Genomic DNA, 14,149 nt, shown 5'->3' with positions numbered 1-14,149 from the left:
TACTAGGCCTAACATTACTTATGTCGTGGGCATGGTGAGCAGATACATTCATGAACCAAGGAGTGGGCGTCTTGATATTGTGCAAAAAATCCTAAGATACTTGAAGGGAACTCTAGTTAAAGTGTGGATATCTTAAGGTGGATGGCTACAGTAACTCTGATTGTTCTAATTGTCAAGATGATAGATGGCCAAACTTCTAGCTATTGTATGTTTGTTGGAGGAAATTTGGTGTCATGGGGAAACAAGAATCCAAGGGTTGTGCCTAAATCAATAACAAAAGCTGAGTATATAGCCTTATCTCAAGGGTTGAGTGAGATGCTTTGGGTGAAACACCTTTTGTGCGAATTGAAACTTTTGAGAAAGGGACCCTTGAGGGTGTGGCGTGACAATCAGTCGGCTATAAGCTTTGCTAATAACGCAAATCAACAACAAAAGCTGAGTATATAGACTTATCTCAAGGGTTGAGTGAGATGCTTTGGGTGAAACACCTTTTGCGCGAATTGAAACTTTTGAGAAAGGGACCCTTGAGGGTGTGGCGTGACAATCAGTCGGCTATAAGCTATGCTAATAACGCAGTTCAACATGGTAGAACTAAAGATATGCAAATTGACCACTTCTTCGTTAAGGACAAACTTGATGCTGAGATTATCAGCCTCGCTCATATCAGCTTTGGACAACAAGCTGGAGATTGGTTGAAAAAGGAACTACAAACAAAAGATTGTAACTTGGCATGTAAGAAGATGAAAATAACAATATATCTACCACCCATCATGAGAGGGGGGGGGGGTTGTTGTTGAACCGATATGGGCCCAAGCCCATATAGATAGCTAACCTAGGAGAGGTGCATCGAGTGTACCCATGCCTGAAGCTTCCATAGGAGACAAAGCTGCGAGGTACGTCTCTCGCCCGACTCAACAATTCACATACCAATTTAGTTTTATTCTTTATTTTTCTATATGTCCTTTTATTCGAGTATTTAACAAAAGACTACCAATTTCTAACCAACCCTAGCAAGAAACTGCCACTCTACAATATTAGAAGCAAAATACTATTTTTTCTAATCTATGGTAAAAAAACTACCAAGTGAGACAAGTCACAGATTTCGTCAAAATTAAACTGGATTATGACAGGATTGGTCCACACGTAAACGTTGACGTGGCACAGTAATCAACTCTGCTTGATTGAACGTTATGTTGACTATTATGACATATGAGACCTACATGTGGACATCAATCCCCTTCTTCATCCAAATATTATCACCGGGACATTTCATAAAACATACTGTGCTGCAGCGCGAGCTCGCCGTCGGCCTTGCTATCCTCCACGCTGCCGCCCGAGCTGGCCATGGCACGCGCCGTGCTCGAAGCTGGTGTCTGCACGAGTTTCCATGTCGGGTGAGTTAACCTCCGCACCGCTGGCCAAGCTGGCCATGGTAGGCGACACACTCGAAGTTGTCCTCCGCGTGAGCTTCCATGCCGGGCGAGCAAGCCCGCCGTGATGGCTGGCCTCGATGCCACTGGCCTATACCGTAGCCAGTTTTTTAATGGAGGGCGACCAGCCGGCTGAGAGGTCAATGGTGCAGCGATGGCGGCCTCGTACCAGCTCGAGAGCCTCTCTGACTTCGACGTCGTGTCCGCCAACAAGAATGGCAACATGGCCTGCTTGTTAATTAATCAATCAAGTCTTCAACGGCGAGGCGCCTAGCTCGATTGGAGGCGATTGGAAGTCACCGGAAATGTCCATGCATAATTTCATAGGAAGGAGATATAACTGACATGTGGGCCCCACATGTTAACAGTTAAAGTAACGGTGTTGACTTTTTCAGTCCGGACGGGCATAGCCTATCATAATCGGGTTTAATAGGACAATTATCACACATTGCAGTTTTCGGCCATAATAGAAAAAAAATCAGTAGGTTTTTTTCTATTTTTGTAGTGGTAGTTTCTTGCTAGGGTTGGTTGGAAAGTGGTATTTGTTTTGTTAAATACACATTTTTAATCCGTTAAATCCTTTATATATTTGTCAATCTAGTGTCAATAGGATATATTCTCGATGGTAGTGGACTAGTAATTTTGAAGCCCAATCTGGTGTCAAGTTTTTTCGTGATTTCACAAGGATTAAAGCTGAATGGGATTAATGAAGTATAGGTATATACAAAACTTGGTCATCTAAACAAAGATCGGAGCTTGTCAAAATTTTGTCTTCCAAATTGCTAAAGCTGAATTTGGATATTAGTGCCTCCAACAGAACAAAAAGTATCGTAATATCAATACTAGAAATTGGGTTACAAATTAACCATATTGATAATTTAAATTTCAAGTAATCAACACTCCAAATTCAAACAAAATACAGTGACTACAGGGGTGTTGATAATTTTTCGATAAAGGACAATTTTCATTGATTCATATTGAAGCATCGCGAGTGTTAATAATTAATAATTACCGGAAGGTGGTGGAGTCCCATAAACGAACTGACCCGTCCCATGAACCTGTAATGAGTATTGGAAGATCCCGATGGCAAAACGCAATGTTAACAACATCCATGTGCCCTTTCAGTGAATGAACACACCTCTGTGTCTCACAGTCCCAGATCTGACACAAGGAGCAAAACTCATGATTGAATAAATATTCTGTCAGTATGATAAAGGGCTAGTCTATTCTTTAGTGAAAATGCTATACCTTAGCAGTTTTGTCTTGTGAACCGGTGATCAAGTATAGCTTCTGACCCAGACTGAAGTAATCCAAACACATCACTGAATCTGAATGGCCAGACAATATGTGCTTACATTCACCCGAATGCAGATTCCAAAACTGCAATTTCAAGCAAATACATGTATCAGGAAAACTTGGAACATCCAAAATGATGTTTACTGCATGCATGCATAGGAAATCTAAACAAACCTTTACTGTATTGCCCTGGGCACTGGCAAACATATCAGTGTCCTTCGGGTTAAACGCAACTTGCTGCACAGTATCGCATTTATCAAGACAACTATTGGCATCAAATGTTTTTATCAATTGCCAGTCTTTTCCATAGTCCCATAGCAAAATTTTACCATCACAGGATGCTGATAGCACATAGGGCTTAGTTCCATGGATAGCCAAAGACTTGATAGATGTTGAGTGTTCATGTAGAACGTGGATTCTACTTTGTGAATCACAATTATACAAATCCATTGCTCACGGGCTATAAATTTAACCAAACTAACTGCAATGAGATAGATATCAAATGTTATATTGCTGAAATGTGAGATGGCAAAAATAAAAACATTAGGTCAATGTGGTGAAAGTCAGAAGCATGCCTTTTCCCCCCTTCAACTCAACCAATTCCACTTCCTGCGGGTAGATATGTGCACAGAAGTCAATTACTTCTCACATACGAGAATATTAAGCACGGTAACCGAGCAAAACTGAGATGGTTAGGAATGTTAAATAGCTGGAGTAGCCAAGTTCGACGAAGTGCTAGTCGAAATCAACATATTAGCAGTAGCATATGAGTAATGGTAATATCAGTTTAATAATTTATTGATTTGTGTACACCAGCAAAAATCTACACATATGGTTGACTAGTATGTATACACGTGCAATGCACGTCTTAGCAATATTGTTCCGATGATGATTCTTGTAAAAGAAAAAAAGAAGACGTATGGTACTTTGCAGTCAATTTCAGAGCAAAGAGAATATTCCATGTATGCATGCATAAATGAAAAGAAAATAAAAGAAAATTGGTAAGTGGTATGATATAATTCACCTACGTTGACACCCAGATATTTTCATAGGAAGAAAATATAGATGTATGTGATGGACCCCACAAATTATTTACTTTCTTTCTCCTACCGTATGCTTATCTTGTACACAAGCTCTCTGCCTGACGCCCTGGCGCATGCAACGTGGGGAGAAGATCCGAGGTGTGATGCGAACAGGTGATGGTTCCAGAAACAATAGATGCAGCTACAGGCTACTGTGCACTGCGAATCCTTTGAGTCTCAACCGTTCGATTTATGAGACCAACGGCTAGGATTAATGTTGTAGCAACAATTCAAAACTCGTACACTATAGAATAGAGATATAGATATATATATGCACAAGATTACCACGAAATCGCCATGCCAAGTGGTTTCCTTGCACTCTGAGGTCACCACGCACATGACTGCGCCGCTCATCAAGACCTAGAGTTAACAGTCCGGCAGTCCCCAACGTTCTGGTCTCATCAGCAAGATGTGTGAAGGCATTATTTATGTTCATATAATGAACAAGCCATCTGAAAACAGTACGAGGGAGAGATCCGTCCCAATGGTAACCAGTATGATTACCGGGCTAAATGTATCATCAATGCCATGCCTGGTTCCTAGGAGAAGCCCCAAATTACCCACTATGACCTTCAAGGGATCCCCAGGATTAAATAAGCTGCTCCTTAACCAGCTTATTCTAGAAGCCCAATCAAAAATCTAGATAGGAGACATCATATTCTCGAAGCCCAAAAAAGTCACCAAAGTAATTGGCCCTCAACTTATGCAAAAAGGGCCAGTCACCCAAAAAAGGCCATGCATGCTCATGGTCCATTTGGTGTGTCCAGTCCCTCCAGCCCATAACACCTCCAATTACTTGGCCGAGCAGGAAATTGCCTCCCCACATTGAGCTATATCTGGTACCATGAGGTAGTGAGTGTATACTTAGACGCATCACTTAGGAAATGACGAGCTTGGTTCTACTGCGATGAGAACAAGGTGACGTGGATGGTCGCCAGAGGTGGAGGGGAATGTTGGTTTGTGATACTGTACCCAGTCCCCCAATCATTTTTCTTATCAATTCCCAACCCTAGCCACCCATGCCTCCATCCCCTCTCAACACCACCGGCTGAAGCCCATGTGGCTGAAGGCGGTTCATGAGGTCACTATGGCTCGTTGTTCTCATCTCATCTCTAGATGGAACCTGTCACGGGTGCTACACTCCAAATCCCTCATCTTTGGTGCCTTCCCCCTTGTTGTTGCTCGTGTGGTGGTAGGTCACGTCCCCACCATTCTTATTTGACCCGCTTGGTCGTGGCTCGCGGTTGCTTTAGTTTGTACCGTCGAACGATTGCCCCCCCCCCCCCCCCCCGCGCTATCCTCGCTGCCCCATCTAGTTGGTCATCCTGGGTCAGATGGCCAGATTTGGCAGTAGCTCTACCGGATTTGGCCGAGATGCCCCATGTCGGTTCGTATCCGACCAGGAGACTTTCATTGGTCATTGTTGGTTTGAGGTGATCAGGTCATGAGAGGCATAGGTCTCAATTGGCTTCATCTCGTGTTGTGTCTACTTCCCCTCATCATCGGACCCTAGTGGGTTTTGTCCCTAATGCCTGCATGCAACGTCCTACTACCCTCGAGTTGGTGCTCGTCCCCTCATGGTCATCCCCTCCATCTGGTTGCTCTGGCGGCATTGGACTGGTGTTCTTGGTGCTTGGCGATGTTGCATCTTGTCTCGCTCATGTGGTGGCATCTCCAGGCTGATGGTGGATCCTTGCCTTCGATGCTTGTGCTTCAGTTGCTATCGTTGTTGTCGTTATGGTAGTCGAGTTGATGTCGTGTTGGCCCTTGTGGTGCATGATTTTTGCTTCCTTACCTTGTGACATATTATGTTGGGACTCGTCTATGGATCGATCACATCAAATCACGATAAATACGCGCACACAAAAAACTGATAGCCAAAGGCCATTGTCGTGCCTTTCTTTTCTCCTTTTCTTTTCACGGTGTTACACCCTCCGTCGACCAATGCTGTTTATATATACACGGCCTTACTCAACCGACCCATGTAACCAATCCCTACACGGACTACTACTAGACGCAAACAATTACCTAGTTTACTAACTAATATAGTCCAAAGTGGACTAGTAATCACACGGAAACCTGGCCTCCACGTACCAAACCTGACACGCATCTAGCCAAGTTCATAGCAGTTTGAACCAGCTATAAACTTTGACACGATACTACTTCAAGATTAAAGTAACAATCTCTCCCTAATCTTAACATTGTCTTCCGCTCTTCTTCGGTCTTGGCTCGTTGAAGATTCCTCCCTTGTCGACTCATACATCTCGCACCACGACAAGTCGAATTGATAGGCTTCATTGATCGCAACAACTTCTTTCCAATTTTAACTTGGTGAATTTACTGATCACCTCAAATATGCATTGGACTACCTAATCATGGTAGTAACCTATGAAATACACCATCCGGTTGTCTACACCATCCACCTTAGCAAGATATATGCCGGCTCCTTGTGGATCACACCACCCCGTGCATTACATCATGCACTCCAACCTCATGTAGAGACATGGCCTCATTGAAGAGACTCACCTTTATTGGTTTACCGCCCCCACATAGTTGAACCTGATCCTTCCGTCGAGACATATAGACGACCTGGACGCTTCATCTTCAACGCCTCCTCACAGAGATGAGCACTTGGACATGTCGACTCTGACATGACGACGACAACCGACCGACCGTGCAAACCCGCATGACTCCTTGACTCCCTTGGACGACACGACCGAACGTGTTAACACACACGACTCCTTGACTCATATATTTTCTACAGACGATGATCTTGGGAACATACCGGCACCACACCCTGCACCACCGCTTCCGTCAACAATCTTCTTCCACTGCCTTCCCGACGACAAAATGTCATCTCCCTCCTTGCCACTCCACCGAACGATGATCACCTGAACCTCCTCGTCGTTGCACCACCTAGCGATAACATCGCCCGCCCCAAGGTGCTACTACATCGCCACCCTCGGCCAAGCGCATCTTCTGATACCAATTATTGAAACTCACCCACGGATCGACCACACAAAATCACTACGAACACGCACACACAAAAAATTGATGGCCACAGGCCCTTGACGTGCCTTTATTTTTCCTCCCTTTGTTTTCTCCTTTTCTCTTCATGGTGTTACAATCTCCGTCGACCAATTTTGTGTATATATACACGGCCTGACCCAACCGACCCATGAAACCAATCCCTACACGGACTACTACTAGACGCAAACAATTACCTAGTTTTACTAACTAATATAGTCCAAACCGGACTAGTAATCACACGGCAACCTGACACGCATCTAGCCAAGTCCATAGCAGTTTGAACCAGCTACAAACTTGACGCAATACTACTTCAAGATTAAACTAACATACTACTGTTCTAAACTAGGCTGGGTTTGCTTTGGCAGTCTCTAGGTCGTGGATCGCCAAGTTTTGGGTTAGTTATCCTTATGCTGTTTTAGTTTGTGTCGTGTCACTTGTATTGGGTCATGCCTTTCTTTGGCATTGTATAAACTTCTTTCTTAATCAAAGAAAACGAGGTTAGGCGGCTAAGTAGCCCGAGGACCTATGGTTAGACGATTATTTGGAAATTTTCTTTCCATTAAAGTACAAAAATCCGTCAAAATTTCCCGAGTACAACATGTGTTTATGTTCTTATATACTGAAAAAATTGTATTGCTCGTAAGAAATTCTGGAGTGAGTTCAGTCACTTGCCTTTGCATGGTAGTTCATTTGGAAAGACTTGCCTCCTTGGGTAATGACCATCCTGTATCGCAAGAGAAGGATTTTTCTTAATTAATGCAATCATAGTGCAAACAGAGAACTCAATTTCTGCACCAGCACGAGAAATTGATCCACTCACCATGGATCTATTGGATGCAGTTCTATTGTCGACACTGACTTTAGTTTGGATATGGTCTATTCGCAAACACCCATAGAGATTTGTCAGAAATATTTCAGAATTGGTTGCGCATAGGTTGATACAAATGAAAACCTGGCAAAGTCCCCTCAAAAAGAAAAAGAAAAAGGACAAAGGTTGGACTCACCTTGGAGGTTATAAAATCTATGGCCAGCTCGATGTGATGCACATTTCGGCCCGTCTTTGGTTTGAACATTTCATGTGCAACATCCTCAGTCGTCAAACTCTCCTCTACGATGGTGCTCTTCACAGTGACCACCTCAGGCTTCAAGCTTTTGTGTTTTTTTGAAGAAAAAAAGGTTACTAGAGGATCTAGCCTCGACTGTGGTGACAGAACTCCTTCGCTCGGTAATATGGTGCACTTCGCTGTACTATATATACTGAAAGCCACATGGTAATCAGTAACGTTGCATATCTTCAGTGTGCTTGACATGATTTGCGCAACAGGGAAGCGCAACTGGAGGGGGTCAACCTTGATCAGCTCACTGGGGACAGCTAATGAGCTTATCTAAAACAAATTAAGAAGTAAGCGCTCGATTGGTGGGAGTAGGATAGACATGCAATTGAAGAACTTGGGCTCAAGGTAACAAATACATCATTACTATTATCACTTTGATAGAAATACATCATTATTTAGTTCCAACATGTTTACGTCATCAATGACAAAAATGGAACTCGGACCATTATCACAACATTTATTAATACCAGCTTTCAAGGCACAAAATGTAACTCCGACCATTAAATCAAGGGCATACAAAACTGGTAGCAATAACCATTCAAACGCTCTGATCTTCCCGCTTTCCTTCCTCTCCTTGGTCTATTCTTTCCCTTTCTCCAGCACCATTTTCTTTTTCTCCCAGCCCCCTGTCCCCATTATCTCCTGGATCATGTGATCCATACTGTTGAATTGGATTCTACTTTGGCAAGAGCTGCATCATGGGGCACCCACAAACAGCTTCTTGCACAGCCACACCAGAGTGCGACCGGACAAGGTGCCGGTCAGGACCGGCGTGGCCCATCCCAGATGAGCACGGCAAGGGACAAGCAGGAGCTACAATGTCGGTGCGGTCATCTACAGCCTCATCTAACAGAGGGTATGATCGAGGCCGGCGACAACAGGAGCTACAACGTCGGAGCCCATGTTTATCTTTTTTCTTCTGTTGTACTACCACCAGTGAGTGGGCTCTTGAAGTACCACTGACATGCAATTAGCAATGGGCGCTGTCAGTGGAGGGGGTTTGCGAGCTGTCAGTAGAGGCTCACTTTGCTATAGTGCCTATTAAGTTTTAACTACCACATATCCGTAGATGCATTCAAGCATGACTTACTAGACATGAAACTAAGAAACATCTACTAAATAACACATTCTTCTGTTATATCAAAATTAACCGCCAAAGAAAAGTTGCTTTTGCTACATAGTACATGTCGATCCTATACTTGCGTGCCAGCTATAAATATAGTTAATCTAAATAATATTGTATTCCTTCTAGTTCCCTAAGAGTATCTAGAGGTGTATGGAGATGTGCTTAGCTTTACACAGGTTCGTTTTTTTTTTTCATAGATAGATATCATGGATGCTTACCTGTTTAGCACGACAGCATCATTAGACACCTCTGCTTAAGAGGTGCTGAAGTACCATGCAAAGATAATTGCATTCTAGTAGATCAAATATTTTTTTGTAGAGGAGGAAAAAACCTGGCATGTGCATCAATTGATGCACACAACCATATATTAAGCCAAAGCACTGGCTTACAGAAACACAAAGAAAAAGAAATCATGGCCAGTTGAACAGGCCTCTTGATAGTCTTTTCCAACATAGTTGATTAATGATGTCGGTATACTCTTTCACTTCAAGCATCCATCCATGAACATCTAGTGCTGTGGAGGTTCTAAAAGCAGTTGTTTTTTACATTGGCCTAGTCAAAATTTTACTACAAGTCTCTTTTTAAATATATATATCAGATACACAAACTGACAAACACGATAAGTATATATTTTCTAGGAGATTAAAATATCAAAATTACACTTAGCAGACAATACATGCACAAAACAACAACTTTTGGAGAATTGTGGGGAGTAGTTTGTAAAAACACTTGGAGAATTGGGGGAGTATAGTTTGTAAAAAAGATTAAGTCTGTCTGGCCAATTTGCCCCACTTATGTGGTCATACTGTTCTCCTCAAATCAATATAACTGACATTTTATAGAAAAATAAATGTAATACACTCTATTTAGTTATTAGGGAACTCACCTCTTCAATCATTTGACCTGTGTCTTCCTTGGAACCCATGACAGCGGCGGTGTTCTCTGCACTGCGATCCTTCTTGCCCTTCAGGCCTATTTCCAACCGTGCTAATCCTTTGGTGCTCTGCACACCACCATATTTCCTGTCCTCCAGGTCTATATCTACCAGTACTAATCCTTTTTCATTTCCGATCGCGATCCTACAATAAATTAACATGTTGCTCATTACATTGGGCTTTATACTAGAGATAACTGATGCAGAGGCTTGATGTAGAACTCACATTTTCTAAAAATAAGATTTTTGGCATTGAAAGAAACAGGGCCAAAGAAAAAACTAACAATTGTACTCCCTCCGTCCGGAAATACTTGTTCTAGAAGTAAGATGTATCTAGGCTTATTTTACTTATAGATACATCCATTTTGTACATTTCTATGACAAGTATTTCCGGAGGAAGGGAGTGTGGATAGATTTACCCTTTTTGTACAAAAAAAGCAGTTTATGTGATTTTCTAAATAAAATATAGGGACTAAAATAGATTTTTTCGTAGAACTCAATTTGTTGAAATCAAAGTGGTACAATGCAGACCATGCTATTATCATAAACAACCTATGTTGTTACACAAAGGTCATAGATATAACGATATGTGTAATAATTGAATGACTATTCATTCGAACAATAAGTCTAATAAGATTAGAACTGCATCGGCATCAAAAGATTGCAAGCCTACGAAGGGCCATGACAAGCGGCATTCAGAAGAGCAAACCCCAGAATTAAACATACTCAAAGTGAAAACTACACTACTATATTTGCAGCCTAGTTCATTTTCATTTGCACTTACAAGGTTTTTTTTCGGAAGGGAGGCAAAGATTTGCCTCAACTATCAATTTTTTTTAAGAAAAGGAGGTTAAGACCCTCGGCCTCTGCATCAATCGCTCAATACAGCCATCTTTATTACTTATTCAACAAAGGTCTGACAAGAACATACATCAAGCCACCCGAAGTCCCCACTCACACCTACAAAACGTGACAATGTGAAGTGCTCTCACTCTGCATATCTAAAAACGGTGTCTTCGCCGATCTATCCACATAACGTATCGGAACTAACAACCGGTGCAGCAAACCTAAAGCGTACACCACATGCACACGTTTTAGAAGTCGTCATCATCATCGAATCGCTGACCCATCTTCAGGAGAGAAATCCGCATCATCCATGCCAGTCCGGCCATCCGTCGACGCCACCATGGCGCCCAACGGCGCCACCTCCCTGCGCTCATCCATCCAGACGCGAAGACTCTATAAGACCTGTCGTGCGTAGCACCTGCCGAACATGCATGACAAAGCGTAGCACCTGTCGGCCAGGCATGACCTGACATCACCAGCGAAGCTCCGTGCAAGACGAAGACGCTCCACCGTCTGCCTCTGTCTTCCAGCGCTGCTCCACAAACAATCCTCCCTAGAGAGGAACGACACCACAATGCCGCCATCGTCCGATCTGGAAAACTAGATCCTAGGGTTTCCCCTCGAGCATCACGAGTGGATCGACCTCCCTGCACTCATCCATCCAGACGCGAAGACTCTGTAAGTTCTCTCGTGTGTAGCACCTGCCGAACAGGCATGACAATGCGTAGCACCTGTCGTCTAGGCATGACCTGACATCACCACCGAAGCTCCGTGCACGACGAAGATGCTCCACCTCCTGCCTCTGTCTTCCAACGCTGCTCCACAAACGATGCTCCCTAGAGAGGAACGACACCGCAATGCCGCCATCGTCCGATCTGGAAAACCAGATCGTATGGTTTCCCCTGGAGCAACACGAGTGGATCGACAGTAATTACAGGACGAAGCCTTCATCAAGGTAACGACGTAGAACGCCGCCGTCCACCGTCGGCTCCGTTTTCACCGGCAACTATGTCTCCCCGACTCGCAGCCGGGACTAGATGATAGATCTGAAGATCCGATCACCCAGCCTCAGGACGACCACCTCCGACGTAGGAGATGACCACCACCGCCATAATCCTCGTGATGCGATGCAGACCCGGAGTGCCTCCGCGAGTCGTCGCCGAGATGCAGCAGATTGAGGACGAGATGCAGCCGCCCTCCTGGACCTGAAGGTCGTAGATCGAGCCCGGGACGTATCCCGGCCGCCGCTGCCGTCTTCTCCTACCGACCCCGCCGGCTACAGCAGAGTCCCCCCGACACGCCCCGGCCGCCGCTGCCCGCCATCCTCGTCATAAGGGGTCCAGGTCTGGCCGCCGCTGCCCACCATCCTGGTCATAAGGGGTCCAGGTCTGGCCGCCGCTGCCCGCCATCCTCGTCATAAGGGGTCCAGGTCTGGCCGCCGCCGCCTTAGATCCCGGGACGCAAGAGGAAGTTCGCCGCCGCCGCGCCACAGGGCCGGCGGCGGCAGAGGAGTGAAATGCGCGGGGGTTGAGGGGAGTTGTGTGGAGACAGCCCGGTGCCTCAACTATCAAACAAGAAATAATAGACTTACACAAAAGCGCCACAATTATGTATAGTACACAAAACTACCACAACTGGGGCTTGGGTAACGGATTGGTATCACATTGTTTGTGTTTTCAAATCAGTACCGCTTTTCAAGCATGGCATTACTTATCGCATTAACAGCCGCTTGACCACTGTCTAACATAAATAATAATTTGCGAGGCCGGTTACTCGCCAATGACATGGCACTGGCACATGAGGCACATGCCGCTCGTGTTGACTAGGACAAAATCGGCTTGGTGCATCGGCTTCGCTTATAACCTATTCAACACCAGAGCTAGCGCAGCCAAGGAGTCGTTCCTAGCGGCGGTGGAGGATGGCACGACGAGCAGTCAGAGCGTGGGTTGCGGCGGCGGTGGAATGGGTCCCGTCATCATGTCCTCGTCGAGGAGCACAGCGGTGAGCGGGGCACACACGCGAGCTCCCCCAACATCTCACCCGAGAGGCGGTTGCCGATGAGGTAGAGCAGCTTGACGTTAGCCTGGCCATAAGTATGGCAGGCAGGTTTCAGAGTAATCTAGGAGTGAATCATTCGACTTGATTATTCAGCTTGACGTTGCGGAGTGCAATGGGAAGGCCAGCGGGGACATGCCGACGAGCACATTCGACTTGAGGATATGCAGGTGCCTTGAGCGAGGTTGAGGCCCCCGAGAACGAGCATGGTGACATGTCCGACAATGTTGCACAGGTGCAGAGCTTAGGCACTGTGGAGAGGTGCCACGACAGGCAATTGAATGTGTCATGGGCTGCCTTGAGAGCGAGAATCTTATCTGCATCGCTGTCGTCTCTGATGTTAAAATAAATTCTAGGTATGGGGTCGATCCACCTAGGAACAAGACAATAACACGATGACGACATCAAAATTTGTTAACGAGGTTCGGCGAACTCGCCTATTTTCCGAAGCAATGATTACGGGTGTTCCTTTCCGAGATACTGCAACACTAGCCAACCGGGCGCCGGCAGAAGCCGTCGGCTCCCCCTTGCGAGCCTGTCGCTATCTAGTCGTCATGGGTTACAACGTGGGGTGCCTCCTCATATATAAGAGGCCAAGTGTACAACGTGTCCGAATATGACACTACATGTATCCTACCCAAACTACAACACCAAGTCCATATGTAATCCAACTCGTACATCAATATTTGACACAACTCTAACAAACTCCACCTTGACGAATATTTTCATCACTTTGAATTTGTCCATGCATCAAACTTCCATGTATTCCGGACTTGTGTTGTCTTCTTCGTAGCTTACCCAGAGCTACCCGACGAGTCTGCTCCAGACCCACCGCCTCCGTGGGAACCTGCTGCTACTCCTGCAACTCCAGTCTTCATGACTCCACCTGCAATAGTGCTTCCTTGCAACTTGTAAAGATGTGAAGCCGTCCTCGCTTCAATCATCACGGTCACCTTATCTTCCATGATTTTTATGGTCTTCTTATCCCGATCACAACGGAATACGATACCATCATCATGAAGAACTCCAAGCGAAATTAGATTCCTCCTTAGCCCCGGCACATGCCTGACTCCCCGAAGCATCCACTCAACTCCGTCAAACATCTTGATTTTGATGTCACCTACTCCAGCCATACGATAACCAGTGTCATCGCCCATATAGGCTAAACCAAAATCACCAGTCTGGTACGAAGAGAATCACTCCTTGTTGGTTGTCGCATGAAAAGAGCATGATAA

General features: G+C 45.0%; 1 protein-coding gene across 1 annotated transcript; it reads right to left on the bottom strand.

The window, feature by feature from the left end:
- Nucleotides 1-2,438: 2,438 nt before the first annotated feature.
- Nucleotides 2,439-3,176, bottom strand: LOC123407974 (putative coatomer subunit beta'-3). Its single transcript, XM_045101217.1, has 3 exons — nucleotides 2,901-3,176; nucleotides 2,679-2,810; nucleotides 2,439-2,591 (listed from the first exon to the last, which is right to left on the bottom strand). The coding sequence occupies exons 1-3, from the start codon at nucleotides 3,174-3,176 to the stop codon at nucleotides 2,439-2,441; spliced, it is 561 nt and encodes a 186-aa protein (XP_044957152.1).
- Nucleotides 3,177-14,149: the final 10,973 nt, after the last annotated feature.

The sequence above is a fragment of the Hordeum vulgare genome, chromosome 7H (assembly GCF_904849725.1).
Source record: "Hordeum vulgare subsp. vulgare chromosome 7H, MorexV3_pseudomolecules_assembly, whole genome shotgun sequence".
NCBI classification, from domain to species: domain Eukaryota; kingdom Viridiplantae; phylum Streptophyta; class Magnoliopsida; order Poales; family Poaceae; genus Hordeum; species Hordeum vulgare.
This window is presented reverse-complemented; position numbering and strand designations above follow the sequence as displayed.